The following is a 27,172-nucleotide window of genomic DNA, read 5'->3' as shown; positions in this document are numbered from 1 at the left end:
AAGCTCTTCAAGCCCTCCTCCCTTTCAGCAAGCAAGCCTGTATTATAAGCATAATGAAGGTTATTGATGAGCCTTCTTCCAATTCTGATACTACATAAAGTCAAACTTCTTGAATAATTTGCCAAACATCCAAACTGAATAGGTATGGAGAAAGGATCAACCCTCACACTCATCTTTCTAATTTTAAACTATGCAGTGGTCCCCAGCTCTATTAATACGACAATCTCTTGGTCTACATCCCTTGGTCTAGCTCCATGGCCTATGTCTCATTGTTGTTATTGTTATGTGCCGTCCAGTCGTTTGCGACTCATAGCGACACTATGTACAACAGCCCTAAGCCGTGCTCTCACTGCCCCTGACAAACCCATCCCGAGTACCCCAGTCACTGAATCAATCCAGCTCATAGAGGGTCTTCCCCTCCTGCGCTGTCCCTCCACTCTACCCAGCATGATGTCCCTCTCCAAAGACCTGTCCCTCCTTACAACATGTCCAAAGTATGTCAGACGAAGCCCCAGAATCCTTGCCTCCAAGGAGCAGCCTGGTTTAATCCTCTCTACGATGAATCTGTTTGTTTTCTTGGCAGTCCATGGTACATTCAATACTCTTTTCCAGCACCACAGCTCAAAGGCGTCAATTCTCCTTCTATCCTCCCTAGTCACTGTCCAACTCTCTGATGCATAACAAGTGATTGTGAAAACCATGGCCTGTATCAGGCGGACCTTAGTCTCCTGAGACACACTGTTGCTATGTCTCATAGCAACCCTATAAATGACAGAGCTGAACTCTGTCCTAGTCTGTGTCATCGCCATCATCTCTGACCTGAGCCCACTGTTGCAGTCAATTTATTAACCCACTGCCTTGAGGGCCTTCTTCCCTTTCTTCCACATTTCTAAGTAGTATGTCCCTTTCCAAGGAATAGCCCTTCTTTTTTTAATTTATTATTAATTTCAATGAAAATTTACAGAGACTTTGGATTTCCATTCATTCACTGTTGCACTTTTCGCCCCTCCCAACCCTCCCACCTAGTACACTATCCTGTTGAAAAAGTAAAAGAAATATTCTTTCCTTGTTTTATAATCCCTCCCCCAGGTCCACTCCAATATGCAGCCTTCACTCTGGACTCCTGTCATGACAAAAATACCTAATCACATATCCCTTTTAAACAGTTTTCTCCCTCATCTATTTCAATGCAGTATACATTATTTATCCCCTCAGTTTTTCCCCAACCCTGATGCTAGTCCTGCTTTACAACCATGGCACCATGCAGTATTTGTCCTTTTGTGACTGAGATACTTCACTCAGCATAATGTCCTCCAGGATCACCCATTTTGAATAATACTGCATGAGTTCCTTGTTTTTCAATGCAGTGTAGTATTTCATCATGTGACTATACCACAGCTTCTCTATCCATTCGTTTGTTAATGGGCACTTAGGTTGTTTCCAACTCCTTGCTATTTATGAACAAAGCCATGGTAAACATGGGTGTGCATATATCTGCTTGGGTGGCAGTTATGGTCTCTTCGGGGTATATTCCCAGTAGTGGAATTGCTGGGTCAAACGGTATCTCTATTTGCGACTTTTTGAGAAAGCACCATACCACCTTCCACAGTGATTGCACCATTTTACACTCTCACCACAGCCTCGCCAGCATTTGTTGCTTGCTGTTCTGTTAAATTTTGCTCTTCTGACTGGGGTGAGATGATATCTCACAGCTGTTTTGGAATAGCCCTTCTTGGCAACATGCCCAAAGTACGTGAGGAGCAGCTTCACCACCCCTGTCTCCAAGGATCACTCCGGCTGCACTTTCTCCAAGGCCAATCTCTCTGTTCTTTTGGCAGCCCATGGGATAATCAGTATTCTTTACCAACACCCACATGGTTTTATATAAAGAAAGAATGTTACTGGAACTCCATTTTCACTTAAAAGTCATTCCTCAACATTTCCATGGCAAACATTTCCCTGTAACACACTGAAGAGTATTCACAATAAATAACTGAGATTAGTGGACATACACACACACATATACATGCCCCAAAGAGCACCATTTAAAAAATACACTGGCCTCAGTATCTTAGAACCTAACTCAATCATTCAATTGGCAGAAATTATTTACCTTTTTTCTTTTTTAAAAAAAAAAGAAGGTTAACTAAAGAAATGCTTTTGGTTAAATAATGTAGAAAGAAGAAAATATATTGAGCCTCTCATTAAAATTGTAAGCATTAAAGAAAAAAAAATAAATCAAGTACCTGAAAATACAACTAAAATAAAGAGATGGAAAACTATTTTAATTCTCCAACAAAATACAGATCTGTAAACATGATGGAAAAGGTCCTTTATAAAATTATTGCAGAAACAGCATTTATGGAGCTGAAAAAAAATTAAAGCAAACTAATTTGGGGCCATTTGTATCTCAAAACTATTAAGATTTATTTTTAACTTAAATGGTTATAAACATTTATTAGGTTTTGTCACATATATTCCATGGTTAGAAATCACTGCCCCGTGAAAGGATTTTAAACCTAATGAGTGAGCAAATCAGGAGTGACAGTCTTACTAATTGAAAACAGTCGTATACAGCAAACAATATCCAACATCAGTGGGGAAAAAGTACTTCAAAAGATCTAAGCAGTCAAAAGAGATCCCAGAATCACAGAAATGTTTAAGGGAGACAAAGCTTGGGAGTCTAAGCATGCTTCCGATGTAGCTGGCATCTTTAAGAAAAAACAAAATTGGGAAATTGAGAACACAAATATTCAACAGAATCTCATAGCAGCAGTGAAATGATATTATTAGAAAAAGAGTGTTCTGGAGAAAATAATAAAATACACCATTTCCAGAGAGAAAAATAAATACTATAATACTCATGTCTTATGCAAGTGGTTTTTTTGTTGTTTTTTTTTTCTTCAATGTGTTTGTATACCAGGACAACAAGGACGGAAATGCTCCATTCTCATTGAACAATGATTTTAGAAGTGGAGAGGTCAAAGTCAATGTGCAGATAAAATTCTAATAAACATAAAAATTATAAAATTCTGAATTTCAGGGCTCTACTCGAAGATATTTGAATTTAGTACATAGCTATGGGTCGGTTCCTACTTGATGGTACACAACAACAACAGTATATCTAAAAAGCAAGCCTTCTCTATGTTCACCCAATTGTAGAGTTCAAAGGGGTAATATAAACACCTCCCTCAAACTACATACACTGGCCTTTGCTGGACACCATCAAGGAATGACAAATCCAGCCATTTGTCTCTACATCCAGTTATCCTATCCTTCACACAAAGATACCCCTGCTTGGGAGAAGACACCTTGACATCAATACATTTCCCCTTTCCTCCTTTCTCTAGTTTAATATATGTTTGCATATTCAGATTCTTTGCAATAGCAGCACAATGGAAGAAATCCAGGTCCCAAAGGACCCTGAAATGCTTAGGAGAAAAGGGACTGCTCTAGACTTAACATGTACTGGCAACTCACTGAAGCAGTTAATGACTCTGTGTGAAAACCAGCGCTCACAGGGACCTCGTGGCACACTCCTGTCCAATCACAAAGCGAAAGCCAGAGGAAATAGCAAGTGAACGCTGGTAGCATTATTCCTCTAGGAAGAGAAGAAAATTCAATTTATCCTCTTGAAATTACTTAGCGGCCTTAATTATTACAAAGCTCGGGAACAAAATGGCACAAGATAGCAATTTCCATTGAAATCCCGATTAAAAGGGATAATTTAGTCATAGGATCCCAAAGATAGCCATATTCAGTTGTCTTAATCATTGCCAGAAGACTTTCCTAAACAGTTTACTTCTCGAAAGATGTGCATACCAGTGCGTTCCAATTCTGTTTATCTCTCAAGCCCAGGCTGTGGAATTAAAGTTTTAAATTGCAAAATAGAACTGACAAAGCTCCCAGAAAGGTTGCTAACTCGCAGTCTTCTTATCATTTTGGTGCGTTTCTTGGGGGCGGGGGGGAGAAAAACTTCACAAAAATTAGCATGTCAAAACCAAAGTTCCTCAAACTCACCTCATAGTAACTTCGAACAGCATTGCAAAAGGCTTCGTCCGCTACGATCTGAGTTTCCCCACTGAGGAAGGCTTGGAATCGCTCCTTCAGCAGCTGCAATTGTTGCTTATTAAGCTGCAAGGGGGGTAAAAAAAGATGATTGTTGATAAATTAACTAACCCACCAACAGTAATGCCTCTTGAAAGTCACCCTCCACTTCTGCTTCATAGATATTGCATGTTTTAGTAATTGGAGGTTTCTGGCAACTCGGAATCAAGCAAGTCTGTGGTTATGTTATGTGCTGTTGATTATGACTCATGGAAACCCTGTGACATGGCTCTGAGCCTGGCCCTAGGCTGTGGCAACCTCAACCTCTCCGACAAACCAGATCCCATTTTGACAGTCACGGTGTCAATTCCTCTTGTCTGGTAAACGGATCATCCTTCTTCCCAAGAATGGCATTCTTCTCCAAGGACTGACCCCACCTGACAACACGCCCAGAGTATGTGAGATGAAGTTTCATCATCCTTTTTTCCAACGAGCTCTCCGGTTGCATTTTCTCAAAAACAGACCTGTTTTTTCTCCTGGAAATCCATAAGCTATTCAATACTCTTCTCCAACACTGCAGCTCAAAGGTACAAATCTTGACTAGGGACAAGTGAGTCTGCTGGTGTCATTTTACTAACAGCAAATGCTCCTTTCGTCTTACTATTGCACATTTTGCTAATTCTCAGGGTATGTAAGCCTTTTTCATTATGCTACTGCACATTTTAATTTTAAAATGCAGCGTCCCTTTTCAGCAGGAAGTAGCTAAGAGAACACGCCGTCCCCTTTTCCTTATGACTCAGGGTGAAGTCTCTCTCAGGGAGGAGTGATAGGGAATGGCAAAGGACACACTGACAAAGAAGATTAATCAGAACTGGCTTTGACAAGCACTGTGGCATTTGGACAAGAACAAACTGGGAGGAGGGTAGAGAGAATAGTGCAACAATGAATGAGTGGAAGCCCAAAATCTCTGTAAATGTTTATGAAAATTAATAAAATATAATTATAGAAAAAAAATGTTGCCATGTTACTGCCCTGGATATAGAATAATCCCGATATGAAAAATAATTCACAGATAGACAATTTGGCGGTGGTGATACTGGAGAAAGCTGGAAAAGACGGATGTGATTGGTGTTGCTTAACTGTACACAGAAAACATGTGGAATTGACTAACATGTTATCTAGCATTTTCCTATCACAATAACAAATGGAGTCAAGGAAAAGGGAGGAGAACTACAATCTAACTTTTCCACCCAAGACGGACCTCCATGATTACTTCCCAGCCTCTTTGCACAGATATGAATAAAGCTAAAATTTCATTTCAATGACAGTTAACTGATGTGCAGAACTACCAGCTGTCCTAACAGAGAAAGCAGAGTTGACTTGCCATCCTGTGTTTGTGTGTATGTGTATAAACTGAATGAACGTTTACACAGCAATTTGGTTTTCCATTCATCCACATTGTTCTCTGTAACATTAATCAAAACACCCACATGTACACAGTACTCCTTTCACTTCTCTTCCCTGTTACTTTCATGTTTGTTGATTCTTCTATCCTCCTCCTCCTTCCCTCATTCAGGGCTTTCTCCTTGGGAAAATGCTGCTCTTTTGACCTTACATGGCTGGTTTACCCAAGGGGCTTGGACCTCCTCAGTGTTACTGAACACCTTGCAGGCCAGTTTGTCATCTGGATGGAAGTTGAATCATGGGGTGAGTTTGTTCTAAGTTCAAAGTGTTACTGGGAACCACAGTCTCAGGGTTCTACCAGCCTCTGGTTGGTTGACCAGCAACCTTAGATTTTTTTAAATCATTAATTTTGGGGTTTTTTTTAAAAATTTTGATCCACATTTCCTTCCTTCTATGCAGCATATTGTGATCCTTTTCAGAGTAGTGAGGACAAGGGTTCTTGAAGAAGAATGGGTGACAGTGGGTCCAGAACAAGAAGAAACAGGAAAGAAAACAGCACACAGCAGAAGGAGTTCTGAGAACGAATCCTCTGAGAAGAGCATCTGTTAGAGACCAAAAGTCTGGATTCCATGAACAAGCACAACACAGCTGAGATAAACAAACAAGCTGCTGTGTGTACCTCCCAGCTTATTCTGATCTCCACTGGGTTCCAACATCGTAAATCTTTACAGAAGGGGACTCGTCCTTTTTTCCAAGGACCAGATGCTAGATTTGAACAGCTGATCTTCTGAATAGTTAGTCTGACACATTATATGCTATGCCACCTCAAACTCACTACTGAGTTAGTTGTGACTCAAGAGTGACCCTCCATCAGGTTTTCAGAGATTCCAAATTATAGGAAAAGTGACTCCCTATCTCTCTCCCAATGAACTCCTGGTGGATTTGAACCACCAGAGATGCATGGCCTCTTAATTAGCAGCACGACACCCTGTAGATCATGCCGCCAGAGATCTACCATTTCACCAAAGGTCCTTAAAATGAGGATAAGGTGGAGATTAACACATGGCTACGAGAAAGGACAAAACACCAGGTAAGAGGCAGCACCGTCAGCTTGTTGGGGGGACAGCTGTGGAAATAGGAAGAGGTAGAATAATCATCACTGAAGGTGGACAAGAGGCGAGCTCTGATGGACCAAAAGTATTCTCTACTTGTCAACCACAAGCAGAGATGGATATGAGATTTGTAAGATGCAGTACAGAAGGAAAACGTGGCATTCCTTGGAAGAAAAGTTATCAATACTTTCAAGCCAGCAACACAAGAAAACCCAAGTTGTTGCCATCGCGTCTATACTAATTCATGGTGACAGTCTGCGGAGAGACTAGAACTGTCCATGGGATTTTCCACACAGTGCAGGTTGCCATATTTTTCTTTCAAGGCACCTCTGAGTTTGAACCACTAAACTCCTGGCTACAAGAGTGGTGCTTCACAAACTGCACCACCCAGGGGCTCCAAGACAATAACAAGAGGGCAAGAAATCAAGCCTGGGGCCCATCTGAACTCAACAACCTCAATTCACTGCTGTTGGGTCAGAACTGGCTCGGAGCTGCCCCTCCAGTGGATTTGCTGGGACTGTAAACTGAGGGAGAGGAGACTGCCCATCACAGAGGTGTGACGTCTGAGTTAGCAGCTCAATTCCCTTCAGACGTGACCAGAATTCCCTATGCAATTCCACAGGCCCATCCCAGGAAGCCGGTCCTGAACACAGAGACATCATCGCTCCCACCAGAGTTAGGATGGACCAGGTCATGGAGAGCCTTTTGTCTTTCTTTCTCTAAATGCTCAAATGTAGAAAGAATGGCACTGTCTTCAAGATTAAAACCACAAATCCTCAGGCGCACAAGGCACAGCAAAAGGGTGAGCATTCCATTTTATTTGCTCCTGATGAGACTTTATTAAAGAACTCGGTCCAGTTCTGGATTCTGCAAAGAGATATGACGCACTTGAAAGGCTGCTGAGGAGAAAATGATTAAAGGATTAGAAAGACTAAACAAAACGGCTACGATTTGGCTTTGAAAAGAAGGCTGACTGTGAAATAAGTTTAAATCTGCTCAAAAAAAAAGCTTTTAAAAATGCCATTCTGATATAAGACAAACACTTTAAAAAAATCCGTTTTATTTAGAAGACTAACAAACAGGGGAGACTGTCATGGAACTGCTGTTAGCAATAACATACCAGTAAAAAAATGCTCTGTTGTGCCCAGACACACAAAACAGAAGGAAATTCTTGCTCTGAGTAGTAAGGAGGGAAGGCCATTCCATTCCTTTATCTCCCTTATCTTGTGTGTCGTCAAGCAGGAACCTCTCATAGCTGACACAGCAGCCTTTTAAGAGGCTTTTTTAGAAAAATTCAGGTTTTTCAGAGGCAGTAAATTGCACAGGAGGAGAGTGCCTGTCCTTCAGGCCTGTTGAGCAGCTTGTGGATTTGAACTCTGTGCCTTTGGAATTGCAGCGCAGCTGAGTAACAGAAGCTGCCATATCCTGCACGGTTCTCACAGTCTCCACAGGGCTCAGGATCCTTCTTGCAGGCTCTGTGCTAACCCATCTCGTTTGATGGTCTTCCCCTCCTTCGAGGGCCCTCCAATTGTCCAGGTGTTGTGTCCTTTTCCAAGGACCGACGCCTTCTGCAATATTCCCCCAAAACATGAGAAGAAATGGCACCACCTTTGCCTCTGAGGAGCATCCCGGTTGCATTTCTTCCAAGACAGACTTGTTTGTTCTTTTGGCAACCCACAGACAATTGAGAAAGTTTCTGAAGGGTTGACACATTGACTGTAACAAAAGGCTGGAACATATCAGAGAATATGAGGATGGTTCTAGATAAGGCAAGGTTCGCCCTTACAGGGGAGCTGACTCCATGGCTCCCAACCACAACTATAAAAATGAGTTGAAACCCATGGACACCATTCTATTTCGTTTTCTGTTTCTATAAGATGGGGGTGTAGGGGAAGGTAATCAGTGGCCTCTGTGTGCGTGAGTGCGTGCGTGTGTGTGTGTGTGTGTCTATGTGTACCGACTCAGTCCATGACATCAGCTTCTGCCAAATGTTTCACAAAAGGAACACGGGTGGAGAGGGACTAAAGTATCTGAGACTGAGGTGGCTGATCACGCTGTGGCAACCAAGTCCCAAGAAAGGGTTCAACCTGTGCCTAAATGGCCAAGCAAGAAAATAATGAGATAAAGAATGACTATTAACTGAGTGAGTCATTAGAAATGATGTCATGCTATTCTCTGACAAGATGAATAAAATGTTACTGTTGTTAGGGGCTGTTGAGTCGAGGATGATTCATAGTGACCCTATGAACCAAAGATCTGAACGCTGTTCTATCCTGTGCCATCCTCACACTTCCTGACAAACAACAGCCCTTTGTGGCAGTCACCATGTGAGTCCTTCTGGTTGAGGATCCTACTCTCCTTCGCCGACCCTCCACCCTTCCCAGTATCATGTCCCTCTCCAAGAACAGCCCCTCCTAGCAACATGCTCAAAGTATGTGAGGTGAGGCCTCATCATTCTTGTCTCCAAAGAGCACTCGGGCTGCACCCTCTCAAAGAGAGACTTTGTTCTCTTGGCCGTCCCTGGGATGTTCAGTGCTCTTCTCCAACACCACAGCTCAAAGGCATCAAGAAGCTGTGGAATACTTCACTTAGGCTGCTTGAATCAAAGGTCTTCAGTTCTTCAAGAGCTGAGCTCACGTAACATCCCTGCAATTTCTAGTTCATTAGTATTTAGGTTCAGATGTTGTAATGAGTTACATTTCTGCAATAATGATGTAAAAAAAAACCATGGATATGAATCAAGAAAAGGGGATCTGAGCAAAGTATGCTCTTGGAAACACTAGCATCTTGATCCAGCTCACAAAGCACACAGGGCAAAGACCCCTGAATAAATATCAGGCTTTCTTATGAGTAAAAGAAAGTAAGAGTTGTACTGAAGGTATCATCCTCTCTTTCTCTCTCACTTTGTTGTCAAGTTGGATTCTACTCACGGGCTGATCTTCCTGTGGATTTTCAGGGGCTATAAACCCCACGAGAGGAGACTACCCCATATTTACTCCGAGGAGCTGCTGATGGGGTGGTGGAGGCTAATCACAAGAGGGGTGCCACCGCTGGGTTCACAGTGCAACTCCCCACGGACTATGCCATCAGAGATACTATTTCAACATAGCAATCGGCAGTAAGCTTACAAGGTCCTATCCATAGTTAATAAATGAATGCTGTAATAGTGTAGAGATGGGGTCAAAGGTCTATAGAGATTAGGAAGAGGAAATAAAGCTCACGTTCTTGCATGGGCATCCCTCAGAAAGCAGAGTTTCCTAAAAAGCTGTCGGCATTGTAAGGCGGTCTGGAAGCACAAATGCTTAAGGAGCCAGCTGTTCCTGAAAGGTTGATGGTTCACGTCAGGGCACGAAGAGTTGACGCACAGCTACCACAGAGATTATGGCAGGAGCACTGTAGAGAGTGAATCTTCTGTCACGAGAAGCCATTAGGAGTTGAAAATGACAATATCCAACAATAGTCTCATTATTAAAAGCAATCACACATCCGCAAGCCGAATGGCACAGATCTAAGAAATAGATCTAATTACAATAAGAAATATGAGAAAATACCTTTATAGTCCCACATACCAGAAGTACATGATCTTACAATAACTGAGTAACAAGCGGGGAAAATCTGTCCTAGAGGAAGTGTAACCAGTGTGTTCTTTAGAGGCAAGGATGAGGCAATTTCATCTCATACACTCTGCGAATGCTGTCAGGACGGGCCAGTCGTTTGAAAAAGACATCAATGCTGGGAAGACGGAGGCTCGGAGAACGGGAAGAAGACCCCCAAGGAGACAGATTGGTACAGTGACTGCAGCAACAGGCTTGAACATGGAAGATGGAACAGAACAGGACAAAGCTTTGACCTGATGTTCACAGACTTGCAATGAGTCAGTTCAGTTCAGTAAAACCAACATCACCACCTTGAAAACTTTAAATTGTACCACACTTTACACTTCTGTGGTTCAAAAGAATTGCTGCTGCTGTTGTTGTTAGGTGCTGTAAATTCGACTACGTTGAGTTGAGCACAACTCATATCATCCTTATGAACAAAAGGCCTGAAGTCTTTCTGTAACTATTGGCATTTATCAAAGTTCATACAGCTTCCAGAGGCATGTTGTTTAGGAAGTGGTTGCCACTCCTGCTTCCAAAAGCCAATACAAAATAGACAAAATGGACAGAGTCCACAAAATGACTACACATAGTCACATATCACCTTTATTATCACACGGTGAAGTGAATTCCAGTTTTGCACAGTGATTCTGAACGGAAGTGGGCTTTCTCATCTTTTCCATATCACCTTAGTTCTATGATGCCTAAGAGAAAATGCACTATGTGTTACTCTGTAACAGTTCAAAGAGCTGAAGACGTCCTGGTTTATACGAATACTTTCTCTTTTTAAGGATAATCTTTGTTTTCCCTCTATCCTAAGTAACCTCCAAGCATGATTTCAGTCTGTCCATAAAATAAGCATATTAATTTGATCTCCCTATACAAATAACCGATCAAGAAATGAAATGCATTTATTATTACAACAGCAGTGTCTCTCTAACAATGCACTTACTTGATAAACTGCTCATAATTCTCTTCGTACATATCGTGTGGCCAGCTGAGAGACACGTGGGAGGCCCGCTTCCCACATTCCCAGCACTCGGCATCTATTAATTCAGTCTCAAAACAAATCCAATCTTCTTGGCAGTCACATCACATTACTGACTCACATCGCACTTGTAAACAATAAAAAAATTTCTAAAACATTCTTACATGTACTTCATTAAGCAATGCTGCATCTCACAAGATTTAAACCTAGCAAGGTTCATTTTTTCCAACTGATAAAATGGTGATGTGGGTTGGGGTTTCTCCACACACACACACACACACACACACACACTTTTATTCTCTTTTCAAGAATTCAGAAACCATTGTCAAAACCCAAAGAGCTTTCCTAATTTTGTGAGAGCCAACAGAAATAAGGTGTCCTCTAGACTGTTTTTTTCCAGGTAATTAACCAAACAGCCATCAATTCAGGGGTAAGGAAGTAATCCTAAAACCTGTCAGGACATGCACTCATCTAGTGTGACCCCATCTACATATTAGCACCCTTTGGGGACAGCTGATTTTCTTATTAGTCAGCTTGCAGTTTTGCTTTACACATATAGTTTATGTTCAGACTTCTCTATTTCCCAGAAAATGAAAGCTTTCCAAATGTAAGGAAATATCTGACCAGCAGAATGGGCCAAAAGGGATTTCTAAAGGAACTTTTTATATGAAATTAAATTGCAGAAACTTAACAAGACCATGAATATCCTTGAGAATATCTAAACATAGTCAAGGGATTTACCTTATAAAAAGAGTATTTCAAATATCAAGCCATAAATGCTCAGCTTTCTGAGTTTTGCCTGACTGTGGTAATTTATCCACAAAAAAGGAAAAATGCTCAGCTTCCAGACTTCCAAGATAAACTTCTAATTCTTAGGTATTTCTCTTATTTTAAACATGTTGAAATCAGATTTTAGGCTTCTCTAATTAAATAATGAATCAAGGGTAAACTTATCCTGGGATCTTTACTAAAGCAGGCGCCCAGCAGGAATGTCAATTACCCGGGGCCTGGTGATCACTGCGGTGTGGGGGCCTGTCCTGACTTGCAATCTCTGTCACCATGAGTCCTGACACTAGGACAGATGACATCCAGGCAAGGGAAGGTGCTCACTGTCAAGAGTCCACATCAATACAGTGGGTGATCGGTGGGCACAGCATCTCCAGGATGTGAAGGCGGGAGGTGATGTGTGTACATAAAACCTCCGAGGTGGAGAGCTATATGCCCAGTCACAGACCTCATGATCTACACACTATCTGGTAACTAAATACAGTGAAATACATTGAAAGGCCAAGAGTAATGGCTCCATGATATTTCCCTTTCTTTTCCCACTAACACTAAAAACAGATTTATACAAGACCATGGAACTAAATAATCAACTCCTTTCAGTTTTTGCTTTCTAAATAACAGAACTATCAAATATATGTATAATATATACTATATATTCTATATTATAGATTAAATATATTATATGTATTTTATATATATTATATATTATATGTATTTTATATATCTCATATCTTATATCTATCTTATATATATTTTATATATATTATAAATCCAGTGAGAGAACAAATTATAGATAACATGGAGAAGGACAGGAATCCCAGAGAAACCTAACATTAGACCAAGAAGCTGATGTCCAACAAAAACAAAGAAGCACTGTATGGCTTAAAATCAGGAAAGGTATGTGTCAAGGGTGTATCATTTCTCCATACAATCTGTATGCTGAATAAATCATTTAAGAAGCTGAATTATATGAAGAAGAAAGTCACATCAAATTTGGAGGAAAACCTACCAAAAATATGCATTATTCAGATGATACAATTTTGTTTTCTGGTAGTGAATAACAGCCTTAAACACTAGTTGCATCTCAAAATAAAAGAAATGAAAATCTTCACCATTGGACCAATAGGTAACATCATGATAAATGACTGAAAGAATGAAGTTGTCAACTATTTCTTTTTACTTGGAGTCACAATCAAAATTCATAATAACAGCAATAAATAAAATAACAAAATTTCATGCTGCATACGATATCAAGGACCTCTTCAAAGTGCTCAAGTCAGTTTAAAGACTAAGGTGTACCCGACTCAAGCCCCTGTCTTTTCAATTGCTTGCTATGCTTCTGAGAGTTGGAAATGACTAAGGATGACAAAAGACAAAATGATGACAAAAGAATGACAATGCCTTCTAACTGTGGTGTTAGAAAAGAGTACTGACTATTCCATGGGCAGCCAAAAGAACAAATAAATGTGTCTCGGTAAGTGTGTAACTGGGGTGATTCTTAGAGGCAAAGAGAAGGAAACTTCCTCTCTCACTCTTCAGGCATGCTGGAAAAGGATATCATGCTGGGAAAAGGCAGAGTGTCAGACTTTCAAAGAGATCACATGACACAGTGACTATTAATGAACTTGAACATTTTAGAAACTATGACGATAGCACAGGATAGGGAAGGGTGGCAGTCATTGCCCACAGGGCTGCTATGACTCAAAGGCACCCAAGAGCAACAGCAACAACAACAGTATGCAAGGAAGCATTTTCATCTTCTTATTCTATAATCACAAATACACAATTTATTTGGGGCAGGGAAGGCACTCATCTACAACTACAAGGCGAACCCCGTCTGGATATTCAACAGAGTTGAGTTAGCTAAAGGCATATAAGAAAAATCAAGCGTGATTTCTGGAAACCTTACAGAGCAGCTGAAGCAAATGTCTTGCTCCTTTCTCTTTCCTTTTCTTACTGGATAGAAGCAGGTATCACAGCTAAGACGGCCAATGAATATGTTGGAGCAGGAAGACAGAAGAGGGAGCAGGGTGGACTCCACGCTTCCTGTCTGGGCTCGCTCTCATCGGTGGCAGCAGGGACAGAGTTAGTCACCTGTAACCCCATGCACTGCTAGGTTTGCCCCTAGAAGCAACATACCCTCAAGGTGATCAGGCAGGAAATGGTTGGCCACTCAGATCAAGGCTATGGTAGCCTCACTTGAGGGCATCACCCTAGCAGAGTAGGTTGTGTTACTGGAAATATGGGCCTGGAGGACGAGGCTACAATGGACCACCCTGGAAATGCTGCCTCAGCTGACTACATACTTGAAAGTAAAGTCTATAGTTCTCTGGTTTATTCTGAGAAAGTGAGATTTCAGGCCTGAAAGTGGCTCAATTAAACCCAAAACCAACATCCACTCAGTCAGTTCTGACTCCATTGGTATAGGTGCTGTAAATCCTTCTGGGAAGGGAATGTCCCTTGGCCTCCTGTGGAGTAGCAGGTGGTCTTGAACAGCTTCGTTCTTGGTTAGGCTTGCATCCTCATACACTAGGTTCTGCGCCACCAGAAAAAGATGCTGGCCAGGACGAGAGGCAGATGCAGTCCAGCAGATGGCCTCTGAATGCCGCACCCAACTCTGGCAACAAAAAAAGGCCTCAGTGCAGCTCTTAAGTCTTCTGTAACCCCAGCTTGCGCTAATAAAATGACTTCAAAAATGCAATTCACTGATGGATGTCAAGTTGGAAGTGACTCATAGCTGACACTTTTGTGGGTTTTCAAAGACTGTAAATCGCAAGGGGGAGAAATGTCCAGGTTTCTCCCATGGGGAAGCTGGATGATTTGAAATGCCAATGTGTGGGCTGGGAGTGCAATTCCCTTACCTCCTAGCCATCATAGTAAAAACAAAACAAAAATAAAATAAGAAGGGGGTCTAGGTCTCAGCGATTGGAGCAACTACTGGACCTCTCACACTCTTTATGTCAGAAATCAACTTTTTGTGCAAACCTCTCTTACTTGAGGTTAACTGGAAATGTGTAACCGGTACACATAACAGTGAGGTAACCAGTCAGAGGGAAAACTGTACCACAATTGTCCCTTGCTGGTAGTGGTATTTTCACTTACTCTAATATGTAATAGTCTTTCTACATTATTTTATGTGGGAAACCTTCTTAACCAGTGAGCTATCTCCACTGTGCAGACCAGAATCCAGGTTCCTGAGGTAGACTTCAGAGAAAGTTAAGAAGGCTGTATTTTCTGGGTCCACATTGCTGACATGCAGTAAAAAAAGCCCCAAGTTTATTAGTTCCTGACCATATTTCCACAAAAAGCCTAAGAAGTGATGAGTACAGAACAACACAACTCCTATTTCATTGTGGACAGTGAACGCATGCCAGGCTCCCTCATCGGCTAAGTGAATGAACAGCTTTCACATTCCCATTGAGATTTGACCAAGGCTGGCAAAACTGAACTTCAGTCACATCGTCTAAACTCAAGTCAAGACACGTGAGAGCGCCAGATCCAGGTGAATTGATAAGCTGGACGAGGAGAGTAAATGTTGTTCTACTTCTGATTGTTTGTTGTTGTTGTTATGTGCCATCGAATCGTTTGCGACTCATAGCGACCCTATGTACAACAGCCCTAAACCCAGCTCTATCCTGTGCCAATCACATTGCCTCTGACACACGCATCCCGATTACCCCAGTCACTGAATCAATCCACCTCATAGAGGGTCTTCCCCTCCTGCGCTGTCCCTCTACTCTACCCAGCATGATGTCCCTCTCCAAGGACCTTTCTCTCCTTACAACATGCCCAAAGTATGTCAGACGAAGCCCCAGAATCCTTGTCTCCAAGGAGTAGCCTGGTTTAACCCTCTCCAGATGAATCTGTTTGTTTTCTTGGCAGTCCATGGTACATTCAATACTCTTCTCCAGCACCACAGCTCAAAGGCATTAATTCTCCTTCTATCTTCCCTAGTCATTGTCCAACTCTCTGATGCATAACAAGTGATTGCAAAGACCATGGCCTGTATCAGGCGCACCTTAGTCTCCAGAGAGACACCACTGCTCTTGAGTACTTTAGAGAGGTCCCCAACTGCAGACTTTCCCATCGCAATACGTTTTTTTATTTCCTGGCTACTGGTGCCAAGAGTGTTGACCGTGGAGCTGAGCAAACTGAAGCTGTGAACAATCTCAATCTCTTTGCCATCCATCCTGATGCTACCGATTGGTCCAGTGGTGAGAATCTTTGTCTTCTTGACATTGAGCCTCAGTCCATACTGAAGGGTGTAGTCCTTCTGAATTACCCTTAAAACACTGTCCCACCTTGCTCCTTCATGCTGCTCTACCTTTGATGCTCTCTCCTTGTGTGAGCAAGTAACCCTTCGACATTTACACTGTAACTCAAGAGCCCTTCCAGAAGGCTCCCTCCTCCTGCTGTCACCAAATAAACCCTTCATCTTCTCTGTCACTTTCATGCTTAGAGCAACTGTCATTGTTCAATTGGGTTCCTCCACATTACGCTAGAAATATTATAATAAACATGACAGTCAATGAAAAAACCCGTGCACTAAATACATTCAAATACATGCTCAAGAGTAGAGATGCGAGGTCAAAAGAATAAGATGTGCCTAATGCGTGTCATGGTGTTTTCAAGTCGCTTCCTCAGCATCTGAAAGTCGGACAATGGATAAGGAAGACCAAAAAAAGAACCAATGTCTTCCAACTGAAGTGGTGAAAAAAGAGTGAATACCCCCTGGCCTACCAAAAGAAAAAACATGTATATCTCAAAGGAAGTGTAAATAGCGTGCTCCTAAGAGGCAGGGAGGGATAGCAAAACTATGATAAACTTTGGGCATTTCAAGAAGGGCTTGTTGTTGTTGTTGTAGTATGTGCTGTGGAGTTGCTTGCGACTCACAGTGACCCTAAGTACAACAGCCCTAAACCTTGCTCTATCCCTTGCCAATCTTATTGTCTGTTCACTGAAAAATACTTCATACTGGAAAAGGTGGAGGATCAGAGAAAGAGAGGAAGACCCTTAACAAGAAAGACTGACACAGTGGCTCTCCCAGTGGGCTCACACGTGAAGGAGGCAGAGAAGATGGGGCTAGAAGAGGTGAAAGTGTCATCTGTTTTCAGGGTTTGCACAAGTTACATTTGATAAGATGGCACCTAGAACAACAACAAGTACAGTTTTTGCCTTAACCTCATTGACAGCACAGAAATCACAGAGGATGTTACCACTTGATGCTCTTCTGGGCATGAATCCTGTGTGACCCATTGTGTGAAACGACTTTGTAGTGAAATAAATGAGAGTGGGAGTGGGGAGCAGACATAGCCTGAAAAAAAGCTGGTGAGTTGTCCAAATACGAAGTTCATGATCAGACACTGGGAGGCTTAAAGAAAACAGCACAAGATTTCTTTGTTGAGTTAACGAGTGAGTAGCACTGTTCTGCAGATAATAGTGTTCTCCCAAAGAAGAGCATGCCTCAGGACCATCTGGTGTTCCCTGGCAGCGTGCCACACGCTGGAGCCATAGCTGCAAAAACTTAGGATTCTGTGTTCCTCAAAGCATATCTGGACAGACTCTGGAGCAGACGACGGCGCCAGGCTAACAGGTGACTTGTTGACTGGCTCAAATCCTCAGAGGGCATTCTCCACTAGAAAGTAAGTAGATGGGAAAAGATGCTTTTGAAAAAAGAAAATGGAATGTAAGTGTATCCATAGATATTTAAAATCTTTGCTTTCTTTCTGAAATAGGTAGGAAACAAAATGGTAGGAAACAGCTATGAAATGAAAGGGTAGGAAACAGCGATGGGTGTCGAAAGGGAGATGAGGAGGGAGTGACATTTCGGCTGTCCATATTTCTTGATCTTTCTCTCTGATGTATCCGCAAATCCCACAAAGATGAGCCTGAAAACCTAAAGGGTCACTAGTCCTTGACCTCAGATAAAGGTGCTTTCAACTAGACCTGACAGAAGGACCAACTCAAAATCACTTAACACTCAAAAGGATTTTTTTTTAAAGCACTAAGGAAGGGACATTATCACATATTTCCAGAAGTCTAAAGTGAAGAGAGCTCCAAAGTCAACAAATTCAGTTACCCACTAAAGGATTCAAGGACCTGGACTATTTGTATTTTGTACTAATACAAAACTGGCACATCTCTGGCAGTTTGTGCCCACCCGTAGCTCCTCAGGAGAGAAAGATGGACACTCTCTTCCTGTAGTGTTGTGCGGCCATGGACCCCTGATGGAGGGTCACTGCGAGTCAAGGGCTGTGAGTTCTGAGATCAGACACCCATGATGAGTTCCTAGATAGGACAGATGCTAGGCTAGGCATGCCAGGCCGCCAACTCAAAGGTTGGAGTATTGAACACACTCAATGACTCTTTAGAAGAACAGCCTGACAATTCCCTCCTAAACTCAGCAACCAAAAACCACCTGGACACAGTTCTCCTCTGACACACACGGGGTCGCCATGAGTGGGAGTTAATAACGGCAACTGTGGGTCACACCTTTAATGTGCTAACATTTGCCATCAAGTTTGTAACACCACAGAAATCCATGCAAACCCTACAAAATCATCAAAGGCTTTGTAAGAAAGCATTTTATTGAATGAAAAAGGGGACCAAATACCGAAAATAGTAACAAAAGCTTACTGCTCTCAAGTCCATTCCAAATCAGAGAGACTCTACGGAGAGCAGAAAGGCACCCTGGGCTTTCAGGGCTCTAACTCCTTATGGGAGAAGACACACCTGTCTCTCACAGAATGGCTGACAGGTTAGAGCCAGTGAACTTTGAGTTAGCAGCCAAGCACTTGACCTCTGTGCTACCAGAGTTTCTGAAAAGGAGGTAGAGTGAAGCTGAACACTTCCCAGAATCAGCTCTTCAACCACAAGACACCCCTCCAGATGCCACCAGCCAGGAATGAGTCACATGGCCCGTCCTAAAGCAATCCCTAGGGTAACAGACTTGGAACATCAAGATCCATTGAGCAAGACTCATCTCAAGGCATCAAGAGGAATCCAGCCAGCCCTGTCCAACAATGTTGTTTTAGGTTTTAGGTGCCACTGAGTTGGCGCTAACTTAAGTCAGCCCCACGTGTGACAGCTGGAAACCCTGTCCCGGGCCTGAGCCATTCTCACATTGTCGGGTCTGCTGATGCCTAATGCTGGAGTCACTATGTCGGTGCATCCACCTCCTTGATGATCTTCCCCTCCTTCACTGACTCTCTGCTTTTTTTTTCTCCCAAGACTGACATGATTTTAATCCCAAAACTAGTCCCTCTTGATATGAAGCTCTGGTGGTCTGGTGATAAGAAACAGCACTGCAATCCCAAAGGCATGGTGTTCAAATCTACCAGCTGCTCTGCAGAAGGAGGGGCAATCTCTTGTGTGATTTATTGCCTCTGAAAAGCCACTGGATGGTCGGTCAGCTATGGGTCAGTTCCAACTTGACAGCACCCAACAGCAGCCCCTCTTGATAACATGTCCAAAGTACATGATGCGATGTCTTACCATCTGTGCTTCTCAACAGCACACTGGCTGCATCTCTTCCCAGGTAGACTGTTCTTCACAGTCCACGGAACAGTCCACGCTCTTGGCCAACACCACATTTCAATGGCATTTGTCATTCTTTAGTATTCCTCACTTAATGTCCAGCTTTCACACGAATGTGAAGCAGCAGAAAAGAACAAAAGAGGCCTAAGAGCTGCATAAAAGCACGAATTTGCTAAGGAAGGAAGGTAGTATGAGGAGGGCTGCTCTGAGGTCACCATCACTGACTGCTTTGCCAGATTGTTCCAGAAAGGGGGCCTGACCAGGGAAAGGGTATGCAAAGACCATGACTAATGCTTAGCTTATTAGATCCTCAACAAATAATAACATGATAGTTCATTCTGAAAACAGAAATATTGGCTACAACAGCTATTTAAAAAAAATCTTAATTTCAAATAAGTCAAATGATAGTGATTAATTATTATATTTCTGGCCATCTATTTGTTGTTGTTGTTAGGTGCCATTGAGTCACCTGCAACTCATAGCGACCCTATGTACAACAGCCCTAAACCCTGCTCTATCCTGTGCCAATCTTATTGTCTCTGATACACCTATCACCATTACCCCAGTCACTGAATCAATCCACCTCATAAAGGGTCTTCCTCTCCTGCGCTGTCCCTCCACCCTCCCAAGCATGACGCCCCTCTCTAAGGACTGATCCCGCCTAGCAACATATTCAAAGTATGTCAGACAAAGCTTTAGAATCCTTGCCTCTAAGGAGCAGCCTGGCTTCACCCTTTCCAGGATGAATCTGTTTCTTAGCAGTCCATGGTATATTCAATACTCTTCTCCAGCACCACAGCTCAAAGGCATCAATTCTCCTTCTATAGGAAAATAAAATACAAGAATCATATTGACCCTTAACAATATTCCATATCGGTTTCTGTCTTTACCTTACAAATTTTAGCCTGGGTAAAATGCTGTGCTACCTTACAGAGACCATGACAAACACATTAATATGCTCAAGTGTGTGTGAAGATCAGAGTCAAGTTCCCTTTAAGATTAGCATTGAAAGAATTTAATACTTGGACTTTAACAACAACAACAAAAATGACTGCTGTTGGGTCAAATTCCACTTAAGGTGCTCCCATATATGTCAGGTTTTCAGATGACAGAAGGTGATAGCTTCAAGCTGCACTGTTGAAGCAGAGTACAGAATATGCCATGATCTGCCAAAAGAACAAACAGGTATGTCTTGGGAGAAGGTGAAGGTAGACTGCTTCTTGGAAGCAAGGATGATGAATTTACTTCTCACATACATTGGTTATGTTGTTAGATGAGGCAGTCCCTGGAAAAAGACACCCTGCTAGAAAAGGTGGATGTTCTGAGGAAGCCGCTCAACCAACTGGCCTGACAAAGTCACTGCCACAATCTGCTCCAGCCGATCCGAGGTGGTGAAGATGGCACAGGATAGAGCAAGATCTGCCGTTCGCAGGGTCACTCTGAGCAGTTGCATTGATGGCATCTAACAGCAACGATATTCATATCTAGCTATGCTCGCTAGTCTTTTAATTCCAATCCCTCTTTTCTTAGTCCTCTGAGCACAATTCAGGGAACTCCTGGTGCACAGTGGTAAGGAGCTGCGCTGTCAGCAACTCAAAGGCAGGCAGTTGGAACCCACCAGCTGCTTCACTGAGGGAGAAAGATGGGAAGGCCCCTCCCCTGAGATTCAGTGCCTCTGAAACCCCACTGCAAGGTCAGCTATGACCTAGGGACAGCTCCACGGTAAATACCACCACCACCAAGCCTCATTCAGCTTCCACTTCGGGCCCTCACTCTGTGCTTCTGATCCATGTTATTTTTATTCTTCAGATTCATTAGGGCGTCTCTGCCTTGTTACTTCTGCCTCTTGGACTTGATAATGCTTTCTGGTTCTAAACATCGCCAATCCTTTAACATCATCAGTACTATCAAATCGAAGGTACTATGCACAGTCAAACTCAACATGTTGTACTGGCCTAAAACCAGATCGTTAAGAGGCCACAAAGAGATACAATGACTAAAGAAAAAAGAACCATTCAGCTTCTCAAATTTAATTCATTGCAATCCCCTGAGAAGCTTTATTAAAAACGCAGGTGCTCTAGCCTGACTTTTTCAGCATGTTGAACCGAGGAGCTTGGAAAGCTGAACATTCTCAAGTTCCTGAGAAAATCTGTAGTTCAGCTAGCTTTGGAATTTGATGCACAAGGTAATACTGAGTTAAGAAATGTGGCCAAATGGAATCAAAAGTAGGGGAGGGACCAGTGAATAGATTTAGGCAGGGAGCTCTGACGGCCCAGGAGAGACGCTCCTACTAACGCAAAGGCCGTGCCTCTCGGGCAGTCTGAATCCACCAGGGGTTCCATGGAGAGAGATGGGCAATTTCTTCCTGTGTCATTTACAGCCTCTGAAAACCCAGTGGAGAGTCAAAGATGAACTGGTTGCATCTCGATCAGAGTTAGTTAGCTACCTCATATTGTTTACAGTAACTCCATCACAGAAGTATTTTCGGTTATACCCTGTGAACCTGGAGAAAGGACGTAAGTTACACAAGTGTCCAGGTTCTTCTAGGTGGCATAGCCCTGGTCTGTGCATTGCTGTACAGAGGTAACTCACGGTTGCTGTGAAGCTGAACACTGTGGCACTGATGTGTCAAATGTGATGATGGTTATCCATGGTGGACAGTGTTTGGTGGAGTTCCCCAACTAAAACAAGCTTGGAAGCAGGAATGGGATCCACTTCAGAAACAGCTTGCCTCCAGAAACTCTATGAACTTGTTGTTGTTGTTGTGTGCCATCAAGTCGCTTGCGACTTATAGCGACCTTATGTACAAGACCTCTAAATGCTGTTCTGTCCTGTGCCAACTTAGCTGTCTCAAAAGCACTTAATCCCACTGCTCCAGTCACAGAATCAATCCATCTCATCGAAGGTCTTCCTCTCCTTCGCCGCCCCTCCACTCTGCCAAACAGGATGTCCCTCTCCAAGGACCATTCCCTCCTTGCAACATGCCCAAAGTATGTCAGACAAAGCTTCAGAATCCTTGAAACCCTATGTACAGTAGAGCACACTTAGACTATGAACTTGGAGAAACAATTAAAGTTATACAAATGTTCAGATCTTTCGTTCATAGGGTCTCTATGAGTCATCTATGACTCGACAGCACTTAACAACAACAACAACATATATTTATATTTGTTGTTGTTACTGAGAATACAAGTAGTAAACACACACCAATACTTTCTACATTTACAGTTCGTTGACACTGATTACTTTCTTCAAGTTGTACATTTTTGCTTCAAGTTTCTGAGCTGTTTTTTCCTCTGAGTAACACAATGTTCCCATCTAACCTTTCGAGTTCCTGTTGACACACTGATGGCCCATGCTATTGTTATGTGCTGTGAAGTTCGAATGGACTCACAGGTGACCTTCAGAGGGTTTATAGAGGCTGTAAACTGCATGGGAAGAGGCTGTCCATCCTTCTCCCTAAGACCAGCTGGTGGATTCGAACCGCGTGTTTTGTGGCTGGCAGTACAACTCTGTGCCACCAGAGCTCCCTTTGAGCGCACACAGTGGTTCTTTAAAAAGCAGAACATGCAAGGCAGACATTCTTTTCTAGTTCAGCTGAACTTTTCTTTGGTTAAGACTTTAGGAGATATTTTTGGTTTAAGCTTTCAGAATTTAGATCTTTTACCAGCTTAAAATGTCAAGACAGAGACACACAATACATAGGGTAGAACTGAAACCAATTTTTAAATTAGGCATGTACTCAAGACAAATATATGTGAACAGATTTATCTTCACGTTTGTGAAGTTATGAATTACATTTTTAAGACAGAAGCATTTCTTAAGAATTTTACATTTTTCCCATTTGGAAACATTATACCTAAAAGTACATGTGTCTAAAGAAACTGTTTCACTAGAAATCATGGTAAACACTGTCATTTTCAGAGACTGGAGACCTAAAATAAGGAGCCTCAGAATCTCCTTGTCTGTTCCACTGTGTAAAAGAATGAACATAGCATGGATGGTACTTAAAAAAAATGTGCAATGTCCTTCACACAAAAAAACACACCCTCACAACTAAGCAACAACTGTTGTTGCTGCTGGGTGTTGTCAAGTTGAGTACAAGACAATGAACAGTAGAAGTGAACCGTGTCCTCGGATGCCTTAAAACATTCAGGCCTTAGCCTCCTTCAATCTGTTAGAAGGCAAATGGCAATCTTATCAGATGACTTTATATATCAAATCTACAAGACGACAAAGATTCTCACCACTGGACCAATTGGCAGCATCAGGATGGATGGTGAAGAGACTGAGATTGTTCACAGCTTTAGTTTGCTTGGCTCCACAGTCAACACTCTTGGTACCAGTAGCTAGGAAATTAAAAGGTGCATTGCCATGGGAAAGTCTGCTGTTAGGGACCTCTCCAAAGTACTGAAGAGCAATGGTGTCTCTGTAGAGACTAAGGTGCGTCTGATACAGGCCATGGTCTTTGCAATCACTTGTTATGCATCCGAGAGTTGGACAATGACCAGGGAGGATAGAAGAAGAATTGATGCCTTTGAGCTGTGGTGCTGGAGAAGAGTATTGAGAATACCATGGACTGCTAGGAAAACAAACAGATTCGTCCTGGAAAGGGTTAAACTGGTGGCTTCTTGGAGGCAAGGATTCTGAGGCTCCGTCTAACATACTTTGGACATGTTGTGAGGAGAGACTGGTCCTTGGAGAAGGACATCATGCTTGGGAGGGTGGAGGGACAGCGCAGGAGGGGAAGGAGCCTCTATGAGGTGGATTGATTCAGTGACTGGGATAAACGGGATGGGAGTCTCAGAGACAGTGTGATTGGCACAGGATAGAGCAGGGTTTAGGGCTGTTGTTCATAGGGTCGCTATGAGTCGCAAGTGACTCGACGGCACATAAGAACAACAACAAGGGAATATTTTAAACAACATACTGGGCGATGTCATAAGAAGTTAAAATAATACAAGCAAACACAGAAAGGCCTTTTTCCACACACAACAAGTCTCTAAAGACAACAGAAGCCACAGGGATGGGGGAGGGTCATCCCACACTGCAGGTCTTCAGTGAGCAGAGGGATCCCACACACCACCAGGGGAGAGGCTGGTCGAAAAAGAAGCCTACAGAAAAATCAGCACACAGACACAAAGGCTGGAAAACTGGAAATGCTGTGAAATGCAGACCAGGTGGGTTCTAAACTCGCTGCATCGTGGTAAAAGATGTGTGTGACTCTACGCCGCCTGTGGCCCATCCACCGAGTCACAGCGAGTCAGCCTGAAGAAGGCTCTCTTCATCTTCATCAGCAAGGAGAAGGATTCTCGGCTCATTCTGTAGGAGAAAGAGCTCAAACGGCATAACAGATGTCCAAGAAACTCAAAAAGGATTCAGGATGCTAAAACGGAAAGATAATCCAGGATGCGAATATACAGAAAAATTTAAATCGTTTGTGTGAAAGTTGTTTCTTTTTCACACTGGAAGGCATTATTCTAATGCTGGTTTGTTAAGTCTTTCAATCACAATTCTATTAAGGCGCTGATGTGTATCCTAAGTTGTTGTTCTTAGATGCCGTCAAGTTGGTTCTGACTCATGTACAACAGATTCAAGGTGCCTCCAAAGAAAGGCCTGGCAAATTATTTCAAAAATACTGGCCATCGAAAATCTTATGGAATAGAGTCCTATTCGGATACATATGAAGTTGCTAATGGCAAAATAAAATAGAGTATAACTCCCAATTAACTCTCTTGGTACCAGCAGTCAGGAAATCAGGAGATGAACTGCACTGGGAAAATCTGCAGTTAGAGAACTCGCCAAATGACTGAGGAGTAATGATGTCAGTTTGAGGAATAAGGTGCATCTGATTCAGGCCATGGTCTTTCCAAATTCAAGCTATGCTTCTGTGAGCTGAACAATGAATAAGGATGACAGAAGAAGAACTGATGCCTTTGAGCCGTGGTGTTGGAGAAGAGCACTGAACACCTCACGGATGGCCAAAAGAACAAACAAATATGTCTTGGAGAGGGTCCAGCCAGAGTGCTCTTAGGTGATAAAAATGATGAGGCTTCACGTTTGGGCACGTTGCTAGCAGGGGCTCTTCCTTGGAGGAGGACATGATGCTGGCAAGGGTGTAGGGTTGGCCGAAGAGAGGAAGACCCTCAACCAGGTGGACTGACATAGTGACTGCTACAGTGGGCTCTCGTGTGTCAGAAGTATTAGGAAGGCATAGGATAGAAGAGGGTTCAGGTCTGTTTTTCATAGGGTCAATGAGTTGTACTTGATTCAATGGAAGCTAACAACAACGACATAACTTACTCAAATTTAGCTCCTTGAGAAAACAATATACATTTATATTACACATACGCTCTTGTTGTTATGTGTCATCAAGTCAGAACCAACTCATAGCTGAAGCTCCAGAGAGTTTCCAAGGGTTGTTTGTACATCACCAGGGAAGAGACTGCTTTTCTTTCTCCCAAGGAGCAGCTGGTGGATTCAAACCACTTACCTTTGGGTTGGCCGTGCAACTCCTTACGCACAAGGCCACTAAAACTCTTTATGCTACATCTACCTGATGTACAAAACCCCAGCCTCAAATTATTTCTTGCCTTGCACTTCCACTTTCATATCCTGACAATTTTCTACATACAAGTACCCAAGAAATGTCAACTGTAAAGCAACAATTACCTCTCCGTCCACTTAGGAGGGTTATGTCACTGTTTAATATTTGTTTGAACATCCAGTAACTCAGTAATTTAACACATATTTGCTGACAATCTACTCTATGCCAAGAATGTATGATAAAGATGGTGGGTAGCGAGGCAGAGAAAAGAAGTAAGTTAACTTCAAATTAACAGTTGAGTGGTATGTTAGGCCAAATGCATCTTCTCCTAACACATTGCAGAACAAGCAAAAATACTTTGAAAGGAGTGTCCAAAAACAGTTATGAATGAAGAAAGGAAAATGTTCTCTTCTTGTGATCTGTTTGTTAAACAGTACCTTTAGCCAAAAGCCATGGCTGCCAAGAACTTGATGACTAATTTAAAGCGAGCTGGGTTGTATATAAACACACAAACACTTGCACCCACTTGTGGAGACAGACACACACAAACACACACACACACACACACACACACACACACACACACACACATTCCCCTGTCCACTGGCTCAGCTTTCCAATCAATGTGCTAAACAGGTCATCAAAAAAGAATTTGCTTTTACCCTTTTCAAGAATCCCTCAAAAACTGAACACAGGTGGAATACGTGTGAACACATTTTGAATTAGCACCCTGTATACACTTTCTTAATTGCTTAATTATCATGTTCGCAATAAAGCTTGGTGCACAGCACCCCCGCCAAGCGAGCCCGCACCCCCAGCAGCACAGATCTCCCTGACCTCCTGGCTTAAAGGACCCAGTGGCAGAATGTGTTCAGTTACAATCTGCTTATTTCTCAAAACTGCTTTTCTAACATACACACAGGAGATACTTTGTTTCCATTTAGTTCAGTTTGCTTTTGTTTTTCATAACTTTTCTAGTAGCATTGCCCAATGCGATGGACTCACACTGTGACTGCAACAACGGGCTTAAAGGTAAGAATGACTAGAAGGTGGCACTGGACCAGACAAAGCTACATTCTGTTGTACATGGAATTGCTCTGAGTCGGAACCAACCCAACAACACCTAGTAATCTTTTATTATCATTTTTATCCTATT

At 42.5% G+C, this 27,172-nt stretch overlaps 1 protein-coding gene across 2 annotated transcripts in view; it reads right to left on the bottom strand.

Annotated features, from left to right (window-relative positions):
• CADPS2 (Ca++-dependent secretion activator 2) overlaps positions 1–27,172 on the bottom strand; it is a 637,557-nt gene that overhangs the window by 447,470 nt on the left and 162,915 nt on the right. For both annotated transcript variants that reach the window (XM_006901794.1, XM_006901793.1), the window contains exon 2: positions 4,021–4,134. In XM_006901794.1, the coding sequence (XP_006901856.1) occupies positions 4,021–4,134 (114 nt within the window). The remainder of the gene's footprint in view (positions 1–4,020; positions 4,135–27,172) is intronic.

The sequence above is a fragment of the Elephantulus edwardii genome, unplaced genomic scaffold (assembly GCF_000299155.1).
Source record: "Elephantulus edwardii isolate Elephantulus edwardi_28Jun2011 unplaced genomic scaffold, EleEdw1.0 scaffold00345, whole genome shotgun sequence".
Taxonomy (NCBI): Eukaryota; Metazoa; Chordata; class Mammalia; order Macroscelidea; family Macroscelididae; genus Elephantulus; species Elephantulus edwardii.
The sequence above is the reverse complement of the archived record's forward strand: the minus strand, read 5'-3'. Positions and strand labels throughout refer to the sequence as shown.